Source organism: Spermophilus citellus (assembly GCF_964194105.1).
Source record: "Spermophilus citellus genome assembly, chromosome: 2".
Lineage (NCBI taxonomy): Eukaryota > Metazoa > Chordata > Mammalia > Rodentia > Sciuridae > Spermophilus > Spermophilus citellus.
This window is the reverse complement of record NC_138183.1, coordinates 146,060,625-146,080,001: the sequence shown is the minus strand read 5'-3', so window position 1 is coordinate 146,080,001 and position 19,377 is coordinate 146,060,625. Positions and strand designations below refer to the sequence as shown.

Sequence of the window (19,377 nt, the reverse complement as noted above, 5' to 3'; positions counted from 1 at the left end):
TCCATGAGGTGCCACACTACACGAGGTACATTAGAGGAGATCAGACTCTCTTCAGAACCACTTACTTCATCTTCTCAGTGAGGAATTTTGATTCCCTGTTACTTATCTGTAGATTTTTTTTAAAAATTGAACAGTTTTCAAATTTTTTACTTCAGCACCCCTCTACATTCTTAAAAATAATTTTAAGACCTCAAAGAACTTTTACTTATTTAAATTATATCTGTCAATATTTACCTATTGGAAAGTAAAGCTGAGGGATCCAAAATATGTACTTATTCTTTTATTTTAAAATAATAAATTCACAAAATGTTAACAGAAATGGCATGTTTTTCTTTAAAAAATATATTTTGTAATACCAAAAATTAGTTAAAAATGGGCATTGTGTTACATTTTGAAGATCTCTTTTGTGTCTGGCTTAATAGAAACAATTAGGTTCTTATAACTTTTATATTCAATATGTTGTTTTGCTTGAACTACACATAATTCAACTTCACAAAAATATGTAATTGGAAGAGAAAGGGGCCCATGGAAATCATGTGGTAGTTTGAAGGAGGCCTGCTGATCACAGCAACAGGCGCAAATTTATTTACTTTCTGAGTCTGGTTTAATTCACTGGATGATGTTCTCCAATTTCATCCTTTTACTAGAAAAACATAGAATTTTATTATCCTTTATGGCTGAGTAAAATGCCATTGAGTGTGTGTGTGTATGTATATGTGTGTGTGTGTGTGTGTGTGTGTGTGTGTGTGTGTGTATACACAAACACATATCATTTTAGAGAATAGTTTTAATAGCCTTTTTTAATAATTGTGGATATTGTTCTTTGAGATTATACTCAACAAGATGTAGCTTCTTAAAGGTTAGTTGCTATGTGGACCCTGGACCCTATAAATGAACTTTTCATATTCTGTTATATTAAAATCCATTGAATTATTTTGCACCTTGAATGAATCTTTTCCCTTGGCATGATTTTCATAACACTATGCCTTGGTCATTTGGAAAATACTGAATTACAGAGTTATACAGATCTTTCAAACGTTGACACATTTCAATATCAAAATCTGTTCCATAATACCATCACTAATATCATCAGATGCCTTCAAGTTCACAGTGGCGGACATGAATTCAAACTTGAAAAGCAGCTAGTGCTACCATTTAACTTTAATTAATTAAAATTTAAGTATACAGTGTAGTTAATGTATACCACAGTGCATAGCAGAGGTCTATAACATTCTGGCCCACTAGGGAGTTAAATGTGGCTAGAGTCCACCTAATCAAAACAAAGTCTAAATACAACTATTCAGCAGCGTGTGGACTGAGAGGATAATTCAAAGTACACACAAATTTTAGTTTTAAATATATATAAATAGTTCAAACATACACATATGCAAATTATACATATATAAACATACACAAACATATAATCATCTGAACTCATATACTAATTACTATGTTAAAAGACTTCCATCATTATTGATAAATTGTGTTTTACATGTCCCCGGTACTTCCCACAGGATGCCACTTTTATCATATCCTTCCAGCATTTATATTTGACTAGATTTCAAACTTTCTCCTCTTTGCATTGTCAATAGTCTTCTTCTTTTAGACTTATAGTGTGTACAACTATTCCTTATAAGTGGTTCTGCTTCCTGTGGTTTCAGTTACCAGTGGTTCAGCAAGAAGGCTGAGTTACAGTAAGTAAGATATGTAGAGAGAGACCATAGTCACATAACTTTCATTGCAATGTATTGTTATAATTGTCATTTTTACTATTATTTACTGCAATGAATATCTTCCTGTGACTATAAATTAAACTTTGTCATAGGTATGTATGTGTAGGGAAAGCCTCAGTATATATATAGGGTTTGACATTATCCACAGCTTCATCCACAGGTGGTCTTGGAGCACATCCCCCATAGATAAGGGGGTACTACTGTATTACTAGTTCTCTAACATTTCCTCAATAATTCTTTCTTTTCCCAGAGTTCTTAGGCATAACTCAAGCTTTTATACTTTTCCAAAAAAATTACACATATTTGATTAATAAGATACACCTTCAAAACCACAGAAAATTTCTAGATTTAATAAACACTGAGAAGCACACAAATTTCATGGAGACATTACTCACACGTCACATATTGGTGAATTGACAGGTAGTTGTTACATTCTTCCTGGATGTGGGCCTGTTCACTGATGGGTGAAATCCATCCTAAACTGAACCTTTGGAAACATCTCGAAGTAGTTCTCAATATTATATAATAATATTTAGTAAGCACTGTGCTCCATAAACATCAAGACATTGTACTATTTTGTTGAATGAGCTTCTTACTTCTTATAAAAATGCCCAAAGAGGTCCATGCTATCAGTATGTCCACTTCTGCGAGAAGAAAAAAAAACTGAGTGTTTCATAAATTAGGCATGTTTTCCAGCAAATAGCAGCACTGGAATTCAACCTAGGCTTGGGGGGACTCCAGAGCCACCTAAGTGATAAATAGGAAGATAGATGTGTGGCTGGGTAGACAGATGGACAGAAAGGTAGAGGGAATGACAGACAGGTAGATGGATACAGACAGAGGCAGTGAACACCCTTTGCCCACTGCTGCCAAATGCACCAACACTCACAAGTCCAGCATGATGCATTTGCAAGCTGGTCGGGTTAACAGATGGACAACCAGCAGGGTACAGATTGAAAAACCAGAGCAAGAGCTGTGGAATACACAGCTCTGAGGTTTCTGCAAAACCTCCACAAGGAAGTAGCAGGCAAATACGTTCTGTTTTACTGAGCACGATGTGGGTGAAATTGCTCTCTGTAGTTGCAGAATTTTGTTTTTCCCCTTTCCTAGTTACTGATCAAGAGACAGCCTCAGATGCTCCGGAGAAAAGCTCTCTCTCCTCTCAAGACCCTCAGCAGCCCACGAGTACTGGTAAGTGTCTAAATCACTGAAACGTGACAAAAGATCGTGCCTGCTTGGGAAGGTCATTATAAGTTTTAAGAATATTTTTATTTTAATTTTTAATAAGACCACACAAGACCCCCCCTCCCACTGGCTCCAGCTTTGTGTTGTCCTGAAATAGGGCTACATCAGGAGGGCTGACGTATAATGGAGGACCAGAGAGCAACAGCATGCCTTGACCGTTCAGTACTATTTTGCTGGAGATGTAATGCACGCACACACAAAATTGCACACACGATTATGAACTTGAATTTCCTCTGTGGTAAATGACAAGGTTTAATTCATTTATGAGGAGACTCATTCTTGTTTTCCCCTGCGTAGAACAGAGCAAACACAAAACACAGATTTAATTTCATTCCACACAGAGCCCAGAAGGAGGAGCTGGGATCTGGTATTGTCATGGAATAACAAAATCATCTTTGAAGACACATCAATTACTTGGTTGTCAAAAACTTAGGTCATTTTTTTTATGACAGCATTGAGCTATAAGACCAATTTAGAAAGCTTGGGTTATAACTACAGTTTTATTTTTAATTTTTTTTTATATTCCCAGATCTTTAGGCAGTGAATTCACTAGATAGTTAAATTGGAGCAATAATCATATATTTAATTTAGCCTGATAGTTTACCCAGCATAGTCTTTGGCTAAATAACAAGTGCTCAGAAAATTCAGAATGAATGAATAAATGTTATTTAATGAACAGATGGATGAATTTGTTTTGGTATTTTGAGCAAGACAGTCTCATTCAGGATGCCATAAATTCTTCTATGATCCTTTTCTATTTCTTGTGATATCTCTATAATAATTTCATTTGGTAAGATAAGTGTTTTCACATCATTATCATGTTCATAGTTCTGAGTATCAGATCACATTTTTAGAAATGTGTACCTTGAATAATGTTTAAAAGTAAATGTTTGGGGGTTTTAAACACTGATAAATACAACATGTACCATACAGTTTTCAAGGGCAATGGAAATTGAAAATATTATGAAGTGGAACAGCCACATCACTTGCTTTAATAAGCCAATATTTTTAAACGTGTTTAGAATCTGGTTGTCTTTAAATTGGCTAGCACCACTACTGAGCAACTCAATTTCCTGCTCTGTGTTTTCTTATACAACATAGGATTTAAGAAATATGGTCTCTAAAATTCCTTTCAGCTTCCAATTTCTGTGATTTTATTGTCACTAATAACACCCATTTTCAGCAGCATGGAAGACTTCATTCCCCTCTGGGTCCACACAGTGGCGCTGTGCAATGAGCTAAAAAGATTTCAAATGGAAAAAGAAACAGGGAGAGAAAGAAAATTTGGAAAAAATATGCAACAAAATCTGAAAAAGCCATCTTCTATTTTTATGATTTGTCTTATCAGGCAACATCATCCTAGAAAATCCTATTTCTAAAGGAGAGGCAACCAGAAGTTTGAATGACAACTGAGGCTTTTACTTCAATATAAAAAGCATTGTTTTGTGCACCTGGGATTATAGGTTCCTATTCAAAACCTTGGGATGCCATATCTGCACGTTTAGTGATTATTTTGAAGTGTCCTAAGGACCTTCTTTCTAATATTCCTGATCAGGAAGAAAGTATGAAATAACAGTATAAATTTGGGGTTCTAGAATTCCAAAATACTCTTTTGATGTTGGTTCTGCCATGAATTTGCTGCATAACTTTAGGTGATTTATTAATTCCTCAAAACCTCGCTGTAGTAAGAAATAAAAGATACCAAGCGCTCAGTTAGGGCCTGGAATGTGGTAAGCTTTCAACTAGTGTCTGCCTAGCCAGGTGCAGCAGCGCATAGTTTTAACCCCAGCAATTTAGGAGGCTGAGGAAGGAAGATCACAAGTTTTAGGCCAACCCTGGAAGCATAGCAAGTCCTTCTCAAAAAATAAAAAAGTACCACAAAATAAATAAGTAAAGTAAAAATAAACATTTGCCTAAAAAAATAGTAAGGCAAAGGGAACTTAATCATTGCAACTATTTGGTTTTTTTGCAAGAAATAGTAGTTCAAAATGAAATAAGCCAGATACAGAAAGATAAATGCTACAAGTTCTCTCTCATGGTAGAAGCTTAGAAAGCTGATCCAAAAGTAAAACATTAGAATAGCAATTACTAAAGGGTAGGAATGAGACTAGATGGAGGTTGTATAACAGTTACCAAAATACAGTTAGATAGACAGCACAGCATAATAACCATAGTTTATATTAAACAATGATATATTTTAAACTAAAGGAGAGGAGTTTGAAGGTTTCAAACAAAGAAATGATGAGATGAAAACTCTACCCTGATTTGGTCATTATACACTGTATCCTATAAAAATGTATAATTATTACATTACTTAAAAAGAGAAAATAAAAAAATTAAATCAGTAATTTTAAAATGAGCTTTTTTTTAATAAAATGAGGACCACTTAATATGGCTTTCAAGCTGCTTTGGTCAGAATATATATAGTTATATAGGTAGCTATAATCTCCGTTCATTTTATGGTGCTAAAATAGAATACTATATACTGAGCTATTTACAATGAACGTAAACCTAATTGGCTCACAGATTTGGAGGCTGGAAAGTCCAATAATGAGGGGGCCACATCTGATGAGGACCTTCTTGCTAAGAAAGGGTAGGAGAGACAGCAAGAGGGGCAATCCACTCTTTTGCAGGAATGGCCTCCATCCATTTATGGAGGATGGAGCCTTCACCACCCTCTTAAAGGTCCCACATCCTTACATCATCGCAATGGCAACTAAATTTCAATATGAGATTGGGAGGGGACAGGCATGCAAGCTATAGCAGTTATATGCAAAATCATGAATAGATGATATAGGCATATAACATTTCTTACTTTCTTTCACCATAGTCTCAATGATGGAAAATTCCAGTATACCAGAGATTGACAAGGAAGAGAAAGAGCAAACTACTCAGTACCTTGACTTGACCATTGGTAAGTATCACCCACTGTGTTTAGAATAAACCCTTGACATTTTAACCTCTTAGTGGAAAAATTCAATGGCCTTCTCCAGTCCTCATTTTTCTCGACGTTTCTGCCCTTTATGACACAATGGGTTAATCACTCCCTTGTCCCTTCTTGACTTAGTTGCCTCCTGCCTTCCTTGACATCTTCCTTTGCTAACCATAGTTTTTCTGTATTCATTAGCTAACTCCAGTTCTTCCTGACATCTTAAATGTGGGATATGGCTCAGTTTGTAGAGTGATTTCCTTACATGTACAAGGCCCTGGTTTAAATCCCCCACCCCACAAAAAAAAATTAAATTTGGGTAATGTGGGATTACTTCCAATTTTACTGCTTCATGTTTTGTACTTTTCTTAATTCTTAAAGAGTTTACCCATTCCCAAGATTGTTACTGTTGCCTGTAGGAGGAAGATTTTCATACCTGTATTTCCAGAACATTCTTCTGAGCATTAGTCCCAGTTTCATTTTTCTGTCTCTCTAACCAAATTTTCTTTCATCTCCTTCACTCAACATTGCTAAAAACCAAATAGCAACTTTTTCCACAAAATCAGCTTGTCCAAAGCAGAGCCCCAAATCTTAGTGTAATCCTTTATAATTGTGGATATATAGATATAGACATATGCAATACCCCCCAGCTTATATAAAAACAGCCAGTTTCCAAGGAGGTTTTTTTTTAAGAATTTAACCATTATTTTTTGTTTTGTTTTGTTTTGTTTTGTTTTATGTGGTGCTGAGGATCCAACCCAGTACCTCACATATGCTGGGCAAGCACTCTACCACTGAGCCATAACCCCAGTGCCTCCAAGGAGTTTTGAGTCTTTTTTTTCTCAGGTATATTGTCATTATCACTGCCACCCCTGAATTTAGAACCTCATAATCTCTCATAGAGATATTGTAACATCAGTTTCTCTTCCTGGGGTCCATGTTTGGCTCCTATTGACAAAATATCCCTTTGCACTCTGCATACCTGTGTTCTGAAAACCTTTATGGCTTCCCAAAGTATGCAGCGCAGAGTTGAGCTCCCCACCACCACAATAAAGTACACCCCTCCTACCTCTGCAGTCCTTCCTTTAAAGAGTCCCTGCAAGATACACATGTTTCTCTGAAAATATCATCATGTTTCAGCCACACTTCCCTTGTGTATCCTAACTGCCCTGATTGGAAGGAGGAACATCCTTATTGGCCTTGCTTCTCCTGCTAGGCCAGTATCTTCCCTGAAAACTTTTCCTGGCCAATTCAGCCCTCAGCAACCTCTCTTGACTCTGAACCCCGGAACACATTATTATATCAACACATGTGGACCTAGAATTTTGCATAAGATATCTCACTTTTGTTTGTTTTTGTTAATTAATTTATTTACATATAGAGAAAACTACCCCCTCAAACATAGGAATTGTGTCTTAGGAAGCTCTAAGCATGATGTTCTCCACATGGCTGGCACTCTTTAATTACTTATTGGTTGAGATGAAGAACATTTAGCAAAATTGTAGCCCATAGGATCAGAATTCTAGGTTTAGAAATACTTTTTAGAGCTCATCTAGTTTATCCCCAAATGCCTTCATGAAGAGTTACATTTAACCTAGCCAAGATAAGTAGATTTTCATTTGATTTAGTTAGTTCTCCAATCTCCTTAACAACCTCTTTTGCTACCTGACTACATTTTGCTAAAAACCATTTCTTACAGCTAATTTGAATCCCCTGACAATAAGTCAATATTCTTACATGCTTTCTCTAAAAATGAAAAATAAGTATTTCTATGAAATTAAAACAACTTTTCAAATCATCCTGTTACAGAATTGCTTTGCTTGTTTGTGTGCCTGCTCTGCCTGTTTGCAGAACGTGAATAATGTGTGTTCTTTACCTTCAGCAGTAAGCTCTGCCCCATCTCTTCTTCTGGGCTCTCACTTCGCCTATAAAACATTGTGGAAGTATTGTGTATCCCTCAATAATCAAAGGGCAATGTAAAGAACACTGCCTAAAATCCTCTCATTTCCCTTGTAGAAGCAAATCCTCAGTATATCGAATTGACGAGGAAGAAAAGTGGCATTCTGCTGCTCACCCTGGTGTCCTTCCTAATCTTCATCCTCTTCATCATAGTGCAGCTCTTCATAATGAAGCTGCGGAAAGCACACGTGATATGGAAGAAGGGTGAGTGGACAAAGATACCGATTAAAACAAATAGACTCGGGCTGGACACAATGGCACACTCTGGCCTGAAATCCCAGCAACTTGGGAGGCTGCAACAGGAGGATTGCCAGTTCAAGGCCAGCTTAGCAATTTAAAAAGACCTTAAGCAACTTAGACCCTGTCTCAAAATTAAAATTAAAACTGGACTGCAGATGTAGCTGTGTGGCAAAGTGCCCCTGGGTTCCATCCCCAGTACCAAAATAAATTTTAAAAATAAATAATAAAATATATAAACTCAACACACATCAGAGTTAGAAGAAACCTTAGAAGTTATTTATAATAATTGTCTACCCAATTCATCCTATAAACATGTAACAGGATTCAATCCTTTCCTCCCAAGGCATTATCTGGACTTGTGCTATCTGGTACAGGAGCCACAAGATGGTTATTGATCAGTTGATGTGTGACTAGTCCCTAAAAGATGTGCTATAAGGATAAAATACACACCCAATTCAGTATACACACTAGCATGTTTACGCAGGAATATGACATACTAACAATTATATCATGGGTGTTCTGGTCAAATAAGTCATGTTATTGAATCAATTTCACCTGCTTCTTCTTACTTCTTGAATATGGCTAGTAGAATTCTTTAAATCACATGTGTGGCTTCTACAGTGCTACTAGACAGTGCTGATCTAGTCACATATGGCCTCAATACCCCCAGAACTGTGTATTACCAAGGCAAAATACTACAACTTTGAAGATCTCTGACTTTTTTTTTTAAAGTATCATGTCTACTAGTTTAATATCTTCTTTGGACTGTTACTAGACTAATATGCTCATTACAAATAACCTAGAGACAGGGCCTGACTTTTCATCATATCTCTGCCTGCTCAATAGGCAAATGCCATAGGATTATTTCAGAATTTCCCATTAACTATTCACCCCCATCATTCTTTTAGGGGTCCTACATTTGTTCCCCTCTGAAGGACATTATTTGCTTCTATTCTGCTGTCATTGAACTTCATCATTCTTATAGTGCTTTGTCCAGTGCCTGTAGGAATACTAGTAAAGACTAAAAGCTCCATGTTGAGTTAATGAGAACTGGGGGTACACAGGAACATGATAAGAAAACTATTGTTCCGTTACTAAGGCATCAACTTATTCAAACAAACATTTCTACATATGAATGATGTCCAAGGCTCCAGAAACTAACAATTTAATTTTCTTTTCTTGCAGAAAAGGAAATTTCAGAACACACCCTAGAAAGTTACAGATCAAGGTCAAATAATGATGAAACATCTTCCCAAGAGAAAAATGGACAAAGTATGTCAACTGTGTAACCTGATGTTAGAAAAATAAGATTCATTTATCAATTCGCTTTAAGGAGAAGGTAGAAATATCAAAGCTTGATTTTCAGAACTAGAAAATCAACCTCTCAAATCACTTTGAAGATTTAAAGAAGTGCATCTTAAAAAAATAATCGGGCCAGATACAGTGGCACCCACCTGTAATCCCAGGCTGAGGCAGGAGGTTCACAAGTTTAAAGTCAGCAGCTATAGGGAGGTCCTAAGCAATTTAGCGAGACCCTGTCTCAAAATACAAATAAAAAAGGGGTGGGGGTGGGCTGGAGATGTGGCTCAGTGGTTAATTACCCCTGGGTTCAATCTCTGGTACCCAAATAAAAAACAATCAGTAGCTAAGGTCATGTTGTGGAAGGTATTCCACATGGGGAAGCCTCCCCTGACTTCTGTCACACACTGGGGTGTTGTGGGTCCTTCCTGGGCCCCAGAGTGTGCTACATACACCTTTACTATGAAGCACTTCCCAGACTATACTGTGGTTTCTGGTGCCTTTGATTTAGCTACCACAATATTCTTTCATCTTGTGAGTAACTGGATTTATCCTATATCCTTGGGTTCTAGCACAGGGCCTCATACAAATGGAGTGCTTGGTAAAGTTGTATTGAATAAATGAATATCAGCTTTAACTAATTCAAGCAGAAATGTTTCAGGTCTTTTGGGGTAGCTCCATTGTGATTCTTGAAGCAAAATAAGTAGAGAAAATGAAAAGAATCTTAATGGGAAGGAAGGTGGGGTGGGGGGCATTTGATGAAGATCCAGTAGGCTAGTTTTAGGGAGAAGAGTAAGAAATGTATACTTTTCAACTATTTTATGTCCTCCATGCAGATTACTTTATTCTGCCTTGGAGGAGCTTCAAGAAATATAGTGAGCTTTGTCTCTAGGTTCACTTGGTTTGACTGAGGTTTTTGTAGGAAGCCCGGTCTTTTATAATACCTTTGTCTTTCGTTTTGTTTTGACCTAGTAAGTGCACCATGGAAAGAGAGGATAGATGTGCTCACAAAAGACAGGGACACAGTGAATTGACTCTGTGAGAACTGGGGGAAGGAGGAGGAATATGTGTAAACTTCATCTGACTGACCCTTGGGTTACAAAGCATAGAGAATGATGTCATATAATGTGTAGCTTCCTATATTTTTCACAGGTGAGGGAACCAAAGAAGTGGGAGGAGAATTATGCCCCTTAGCAGGAAAAGAAAACCCCTTAGCTCAGCTGCTAAAAAGCAGAAGCCCTTGCAGTTCAACTTAAAGGAAATTTTAAAATGAGGACCTGCACTCAGCCCGTCCTCCACAGACAGGGATATCCCAGGGGCTCACCACGCTCATAGGAGGTGGCACTTTCTCTTGATGCAGACCTCTTCCTTCATCCTCCCTGCCTCAGCACCCTCAAATCCAGTGTTTTCACTGTATTTTTTTTTTTGCACATTTAAAAGATATTCTGTATAGCTGCCTCCATGTCCAGTTGCATAGCTTCGAGGGGTCTGCCCCAGCCCTGTATTTCCCATGAGCCCTGTTATTTTTAATATGCAGTTTTGTTGAAGGCATTGTGCTTTTTTTCAGCAACACACATGTTATACAGCATAAATGTCTGCATATTTCATTTCAGTTTTTTTAGTAGGTTGTTTATGTGAACAAGACTTTTTAAAAATTAAGGTATAACAATGTATTCAGACCATTTATGTGTATCAAGGACTCTTAGGTTTTATCAGATGTGGACCTTAAAATCATGATGCCCCATCAAACTGTTTCAAGAAATGGGTGCAATGTTGTTCAGGATAAATGTTCATCTTTATCTTTTATTTTTCAGCTTCTCACTCTAAACGTTGCATGAATTATATCACGAGATTGTACTCAGAAGCAAAAACAAAGAAGAAGGAAAATGCAGAACACTCAAAATTAGAAGGAAAGCACACTCATATCCCAGAGAGCATTGTGTAGTGCTCCTTGCAATAGGAGATGATTTTTCAGCCAGCCACGCCATCAGTGGAGCAGCCCGTGGGAAGGAGCATCAGTTTTGTGACATGAAAAGTGTCCCTTGAGTGCAATGTGAGATGGTGTCTTCTGAGCCAGGGCAGCAACATGGGGACCAAACCATGAACAGAAAGCTCATAGTTTAAAAAAAAAAATTTTAAAGAAAGAAAGAAAGAACCTATTATTCCTGACACTACTTCAGAGCCCCTGAGCCTGTGGATCAGGGTCAATGTGACCAGCTAATATCTTACCTTGAGAGAACAGGAGTTTTTAGATATGGGGCTCTAGTAGAACTTCTTAAAAAAAGAATTCTTTAAAAATATCTTTTCTTCTGGTCACAAAATAAAGATGTTTGAGATGAGAAGTACCTAAAGAAGATCTCTGATCCTAGGAGGTTACTTTCAAAATGGACTTTAAGAAGATGTAACCAACACATGACAGGGAGGAGCCATGCATCACAATGAATAAATCCAGGATAGACCCAAGACACAAGCCGTGAGCTCAGGAAGGACCCAAGAATTAGCCTTTCTTATTTTAGACTTTACTGCTAAATCACTTCAGCTGACCTGATAGACAACCTGGTATTTCCATGTACAAAAGGAAATAATGAGTTTATTGACTGATCATTGACCTAATGAATGGTTTTTAAAAATTTCTTTAAACCAGGCACAGAGACATATGCCTGTAATTCCAGCAGCTGAGAAGGCTGAAACAGGAGGATCACAAGTTCAAGGCCAGCCGCCACAATTTAGAGAGGCCCTAAGCAATTTAGCAAGACCTTGTCTCAAAATAAAAAATAAAAAAGGGCTGGGAGTGTAGTTCAGTGATAATGAACCCCTGGGTTCCATTTCTAGTACCAAAAATTAAAAATTTTTTAAAGGTCTAAAAAAATTAAAATTCTTTAATAAAGAAAAGAACGTATAATTGTTTTTCGAATGATTGTGATCCAAGTTGCACTTCCTGCTTCACATATATATGAAAGTGACATGGGACATGTATTTTTATTTACTTTTTCCTACCATTTTATTTAAGGCATAGTGAACTGGCATTATGTAGTATATCTCTCAGTGTTTGGATCTGAATAAACCAATTTTAAGATAACACACAAGCACACCCATATATGAGTTTGTAATTTGTTACAGGGGCCAGATCCTACTGTGATGATTTTTAAAATTTTTTAACAATCACAAAATTTTAGAAAAGCATAAAGATGGCACAAAGCACTCTCTGATTCTATTTGAGAGTGAGTTGACAGGATGCCCACCACCCTGCTGCCAAATACCTCAGTGTGTATTTCCTACAAACAAGGACACTCTCCTTTATAATCACAATGCAACCACCAAAATCAGGAAATTATCACTGTTATGTTTCTGCTAATAGTCCTCAGATGCCATTCAAGTTTCTGCAATTATCCCAATTGTCCTAAAAGACCCAGCTCAAATTCACACTTCATCTTCATCTCATTCAGTTTGGAATAGTTCCTCGATCTCTTTATTTTCATGACCTAGATATTTTTGCAGGATACAGGTTAAAGTATCTTGTGGACCATCTCTAAGTTTGGTGCTGTCAGATATTTCTGCATGGTTACATTCAAGTTACACAACTTCCATTGGATTGTCAAGAAGCCATGTAATGTTTATTTCATTGCATTTATTTATCCCATTCTATTGAGGGCCCTCATTTTGATCATTTGACTCATGAAGTATCTGTCAGATTTTTCCACTTGTAAAGGTACTTTCTTCTCTTTAAAAGTTAGTGTTTTGTGGGGAGATACTGTAAAACTATGCAAATTTTTCTTCCCCATCAAACTTCAAAATTAGTCATTTATTTGCTTATGTGTGTATGAATTCATGGTTTCCTCTGGTTATAATTCCACAGGTTATAATCTGATACTATCAAGTTAATCCATTGCTAATTTCATGATGGAGTTGTAGAAGCTGCCTTCTGTGTCTGTCCAATATAGCCTCCTCAATCTTCAAGCACTTTCTTGCTTTCTGGTACCAGGTATTTCAGGCTTATCTTAAACGTTGTCTGCCTGGCTCTGGAATCGGCCATTTCTCCTAGGATTCCTGGTTCCATTCAGTGGCAAATGGTATTTGGAAGCCAAGATCCAGGGCTAGGTATACTCATTGCTTTTGGGGGTGTCATTGTTCTCAAGCCTTCTCGGTGGACAGAGCAAAGGAATACATGATAATTTACACAGGGTGTGTGTGTGTGTGTAGTTGTACGTATGTACATATTACACATATGTATGTATTTGTTTATGTTTATGTCTATCTATTGAAAATCATGAGTTTATTCTAGGTTTCTTCCTTTATATTTTTGCAACACCCTTCTCTGAGTATCTTTCTTTCATTATCCTTAACGTTTTCTTATTTGATCAATACCCAGAATGATCAATCACCTCTGCTTCCATACTGTCCTCCTCAAGAATTCTTCCTCTTACTGCCCAGACACTGATTTCCCATTCTGTGTTCCTCTCTCCACCCACACCACGTGGATGCTCTGCTCACCAAGCTTGGGCCCTCACACCCATAGCAGGTGGCCCTGCTGTATGGAGACTTTGGTGCACATGGGCACACGTACACACACTGCTGTACTCTAACCCTTCCCACCCATTCAGGCATCGATACAGCATGCTGGGCAGCTCACCCAGGGGCACCGCCTCCTACCAGGCTCAGACTGGATATCCCCTCTAAGCCTCTACAGCTTTCCTTACTACCACCACTATGGATTCCTGCTTTGCTCCACCCCATCTAAAGACTTTAGGGATGAATTGTTTGGTAAGAGAAGTGAAGGAGTTGGGAGATGGAGAATGAGCCAGATGTCCTGCTTTTCAAGAGAGTTTTAACATGTAAAGACATCAAGGTCAGGCATGCCATTTATAGTTGTGTAGTGGCTCTGAGTCAGAAATCATTCACAATGCTGTCACTGTTCTATGAACAACCCAGAGGGAAGAATACTTCCACTTCAGAGATGGTGCTTGTCGAGGCTGATTAAACCCGCTGTTGTATCGGCAGACTCTGAGTCTACATTTGCAAAGAATCCTCCCAAAGGATGTAAAAGTGACTGCTTCCATCTCTCTAGTTCCAACTCAAGAGGCTGGTATCTTCTTTGCCAGTGGCCAAGTAAACAGGGCGACAGGAAAACAGGAAGTTTATCTACAGTGAACTGTTTTGCAGAGACTTTTGCTGACCTAAAATCAGTCTGGGTGAAGATTTCTGGAGAGGCTCAGTTAAGACTTTTCAGTGAAGAAAGGGGGTGCCACTTCAAGACCAGACTAATGGGCTAACATTTCAGGAACACGCAGGGCAGAGATAATCAGAGTCAGCCAGCTGTCAAAAATGCCCAAGAGGATTTCCTAAAAGAGGGGTCCCCGGGTTTGTTCCCAATGGTTGGCCTCAGGAGACCTGAGGTGAAGTTTTAGAATCTGCATTTTCTAAAAGTTTCTTGAGTAATTCTAACAGGCTAGGGGACGCTGGTGGAGCACTCACCACAACTTTTTAAAGCATAGAATTATCAATGTTATTTTTAAGGCGATCATCATTTCCCAGTGATCCTTGTGAGGGGTTCATAATGTCCTGGAGGCAGAAGGAACGTGTCATCCAGCCCTACCTGATGTGGAACAATGTCCCAAAACAAATTCTGTGGATAAAAACCCATGTGAACATCTCCATTTATGTTTAGCAAAGAGCAGAGGGAAGACAGGGAAAAGAAAAATCACATTTTTTTTCTTTTAAAAATGTCTAACAATGACATTTATAGAGGACCTCCTATGAGTCATATAATTTTTAAAGGGCATTCTCAATTTAATCATCATAACAATCTTGCATGATAGGTCTTAAAACATACATTTGACACCTAAGAAATACCTTAAACTCTATAAAATGGCTTAGAAGAATTTCAAGATTATATAAATAAGGGCAGAATCAGATGCTGATCCAGATCTGTCTGGCTTCAATGCTGTTCCCTGTCTGCTTTGTTGAAATGAGACACCCAGGGGACATTTTTGATGGAGTGAGATGTTGGAGCACTGTGATAATATTTTCCATTTGTCCTGGGAGACTGACATTTTGGACCACATCACTGGACTTATTTGCCTTCTCTCTGGTATCCAGGGGAATATGGAGTACCAGCAGGTGAGCAGAGAATACCTGGGGCTCAGGGTTGCCTGTACTGACTGTGCCCCAACTGGGGGTCACCACTAAGGTTAGGCAGTCCTCTCCATCTCTAGTTCTAGAATCTACTGCTTGCTTCACCTCATCAGGCAAAGGAGGATTCAAGGCTCAGATTTATGGTTCACCCAAATTTTGAATCTAGCGTATTTATTAAATCACCTCAAACTGCCAGATTTGAGTATATCATCTGTGATCTGCAGAGACCCTGACCAGGAAAATAACTACATTTATAAATTTCTTGTACCCCAACAAAACTAAATCTAATTTTATAGGCAATCATAGAATATTATCATTAGAATGGATCTTAGAATTTGTGACATGCATTTCCTAAAATGCATTTTGAGGAACACTAATAGCCTACAAATGTTACTAGGTGTTCTTTAGAGGAAAGAAAAGTTTTCTGGGCTCAAATAAGTTTGAAAAATGAACATTACATCTCCTTATAAAGGTACTCGACAATAACAATCATCTCATTAAGGAATCTATTTTGCTTTGTTTAACCCAACACTGCTTAGACTTACTTAGCTATGTACAGAGGTACCTCAGTATCTGTGGGGAGCTGTTTCAAGACCTCCCGTTCCTCCTCCACAATACCAAATTTTCAGATCATGAAGTTCCTTGTAAAAATGGTGGCATATTAGGATGTAACCTGGACAATCCTCCAGTTCACTTGTAATACATGATACAATGTTAAAGCAATGTAAATTGCTGTAAAATTGGAATTATGAGAAGGAAAATGTCTATACATATTCATTGAGAAGGATATTTTTTTCCAAAATGTTTTTCATCCGAGGCTGTTCAAATCCACAGCTGTGTGTAAGACTCCGGGACGTGGAGGACCCACTGCGTAGCAATTCATGATGTTGCCCTACTCAGTGTCTTCCTCCTTTCTAATGGACCTACGGCTTTTTCCCAGTATTCTCCCACACTTTGTAGTCATGTGCTTCGGGGAAGGCAAGTCTGTCCCCAACCAAATGAGAAATCTTTTGAGTTAGTCATGGTGGCCCTGTTCCCCATGCCAATGGTCAGCTGAGGCCTGGGCACATAAAACAATGCTGGCCACGGAGACAGGAGTGAAAGCTCTTAGTGGGCTTCTAGAAAAAACTCTTCCTTAATGATAAAAAGAGACACTCAGAACCAAAACATCCTCCTTCCCCTAAAATGTTGTTATAACCACCCATACCCAGAACCAGCATTTTATCACAGTGGGGGTCTGAACTGCTGTGGGAAGATACCAGAGGAAAGAGACCCCCCTGAACTTCAGGCCTTGATGGTTTTGTTAAGCTGTCACAAAGTTCAGAACTTTCAGATCTCACATTATTATTTAAGGCAAGTGAACTGGGTTTTCTGTTACTTTCAACTCCAAACAAAGCACCTTTGAAACTATAAAACTGTTGTTTTATGGAAAATGCTTGTTCCCTCTTGGAATGCCAAGATGGAACAATTTTTCTGTTTTATGGCTGAAGGAGTAGAGGCCCAGGGAATTTCAATCAACCACTGAAGATCACACAACTAAGGAATAAAAAAAAAAAAAACAACACTGGGAATGGTGCCCCGGCTTCCAGGCTTCCAAGCAGAAGCTGCCTCTGTTCTTCCAAACGGTGTGAATCCCGGGAGGGAGGGCGGTTGGAGCACACTACTTGCTCATTGCCAGATGGAGCCAAGGAACAATCCATAAACCTCTAGTTAACAAGCCTCTCGGTGTTGCCTTTTAGAACTAGAGCAAAGGATGCTTATATTAATTTCTCTCACATAACTAAAAAAGAAAGGGAGAGAGAGAGGGAGGCAGAGAGAGAGAGAGAGAGAGAGAGAGAGAGAGAGAGAAATGGAGGGAGGGAGAGGAAAAGAAAAAGAACTTTCTGGCTTCAAGCACCAACTAAAAACAACAGAGAGAGATAATAACAGCCAATAACCGGGTCACCCAACAAGCCGAGCGATCTCCTGTGGATGAGGAAGTGGTTTGAACTGGTGGCCACGAATGAGCCCACTAATCTATGCTGGGTGTGATCTCCTGTTACTTCTCCAGGTGAAATCATGGTAATTTGCTCTATTTATAATAAGTTTTGATCTCGCTGAAATGTGGTTCTAATGTACACTGTTGCATCTCCTAAGGGAGAAGCCCCCATCCTTCCTATAATGCATTCATGTGCAAATTCTTCATCTCTGATCATTACTCTAGACCTGCTGAAATATGCAGATTTTTCTTACCTTTTCTGCTTTATGTCTTATTTTCAGATTGAACCAAAACTTAAGCAAAAAACAAACAAAAAAACCCATTGATTTCCCAGTTTATTTAAAAAAGTATATCTTTTTAATATTTATCTTTCAGTTGTAATTGGACACAATACTTTTATTTTATTTATTTATTTTTATGTGTGCTGAGGATCAAAACCAGGGCCTTGCATGTGCTAGGCAAGTGCTTTACTGCTGAGCCACAACTGTAGCCCCCTTAAAAAATGTATCTCAACTGATTCTAGGGAGAACTAACTTTGGGAGGACATCTGTATTGATATTTAAAAAGAGAAAATAACTCTGCCCAGGAAACCACAGGTCACAATTTTTAATTAAGCCAGGAAAACTCTGTAGGAGAAAAAAAAAAAAAAAACCTTTATAGAACAAAAAAGTTGCCACGTTAGGAAAGCAAACGTCCCTTTAGAAGACAATTGGAATTCTGTGACTTGTGATTTGAGGAAGAGAAGAAAGCCTCAGTTATCCAGCTCAACATAAAATGAGTTTTTAAACATGCTATTTATTTACTCTTTTTCTTCCCCAGATTTTCTTACTCCCAATTTGTGGCCAGTTGGATTTGTTCATGGGAAAACTCCTTGTAGCCTCAGTTTTCTCATCTGTAAAATGGAGATGACAACCCTTGCCACACAAGATTAGTATGAGTGTTAAATAAGATGATATAATGCAGACCAGTATTAAGTATATAATAAGTGTGTAACAAATGGAGTATTTTTCTCCACCTAAGATTCATTGTTTTCTCCTGGACTAGTCTAAAACAATAGTTTCCAGGCTGCTAACTTTATTTCCTGAGAAAATCCTGATTATTGAATTTTAACTTCAAAACTACTAGGGTATGTAGAATCTGCAACTAAGGATTTTATAGGAAGACTTGATGGGACTGAAACCTTTTAATGAACTTTATCATAGCATTTCATAATAATCTCAGTAACAGCTACAGGAACACGTTTCAATAATGATACCAGAAAATTTAAAAATTGTATATGATAAAGGTGACTTCTTAAATCTGTGGGAAAAGATCAACTGTTATTTATTGACAGTGGCCAGTGTCGTGGCCAGTGCAAGTCCCCAAAGGGTATACACAGATCAGCTTCTGGGCCCTTTAGCACAGAAGTCCCAGAAAAGTCTTTAAAAGCCATATATAAAAAAGGTAAACGTGGATCTAATGTTCCTATTGTAAGCCAGAAATAAAACCCAAAACATGTAAGATTTAAAATGAAACCATAGAAATAGCAACAAGAAAACAAGTCAATAGCTTTGTATCCTGGAAGAGAGATCAACTTCCCTAATAATGACTCAAAATCTAGTAGCAAAAGGGGAGAAATGATTCATAAATTTGACTATGTAAAAATAAATGCCGTCTCATAGCAATAATAATAATAATAATAAATGATCATTTCACAACATGTTTTGTGAAATTGATAGGAAAACAAGCACTCTTGTGTTTGTATTGTTGTTAGGAATATAAAATAGTAGAATTTCTTTGAAGAATTTGTCAACATCCAACAAAACTACCTCAGCATTTACCTTTTGACCTAACCATTCCATTTTTAGAATCTATCCCAAAGG

At 37.9% G+C, this 19,377-nt stretch overlaps 1 protein-coding gene across 1 annotated transcript in view; it reads left to right on the top strand.

The window, feature by feature from the left end:
- Positions 1-11,350, top strand: part of CRTAM (cytotoxic and regulatory T cell molecule) — a gene marked incomplete at its 3' end in the record, with an annotated part of 37,863 nt that extends 26,513 nt beyond the window's left edge. Inside the window, exons 6-10 of the mRNA XM_081282244.1 lie at positions 2,844-2,924; positions 5,809-5,892; positions 7,924-8,070; positions 9,292-9,378; positions 11,220-11,350. Coding sequence (XP_081138370.1) covers positions 2,844-2,924; positions 5,809-5,892; positions 7,924-8,070; positions 9,292-9,378; positions 11,220-11,350 — 530 coding nt within the window. The remainder of the gene's footprint in view (positions 1-2,843; positions 2,925-5,808; positions 5,893-7,923; positions 8,071-9,291; positions 9,379-11,219) is intronic.
- Between the last annotated feature and the right edge of the window lie 8,027 nt (positions 11,351-19,377).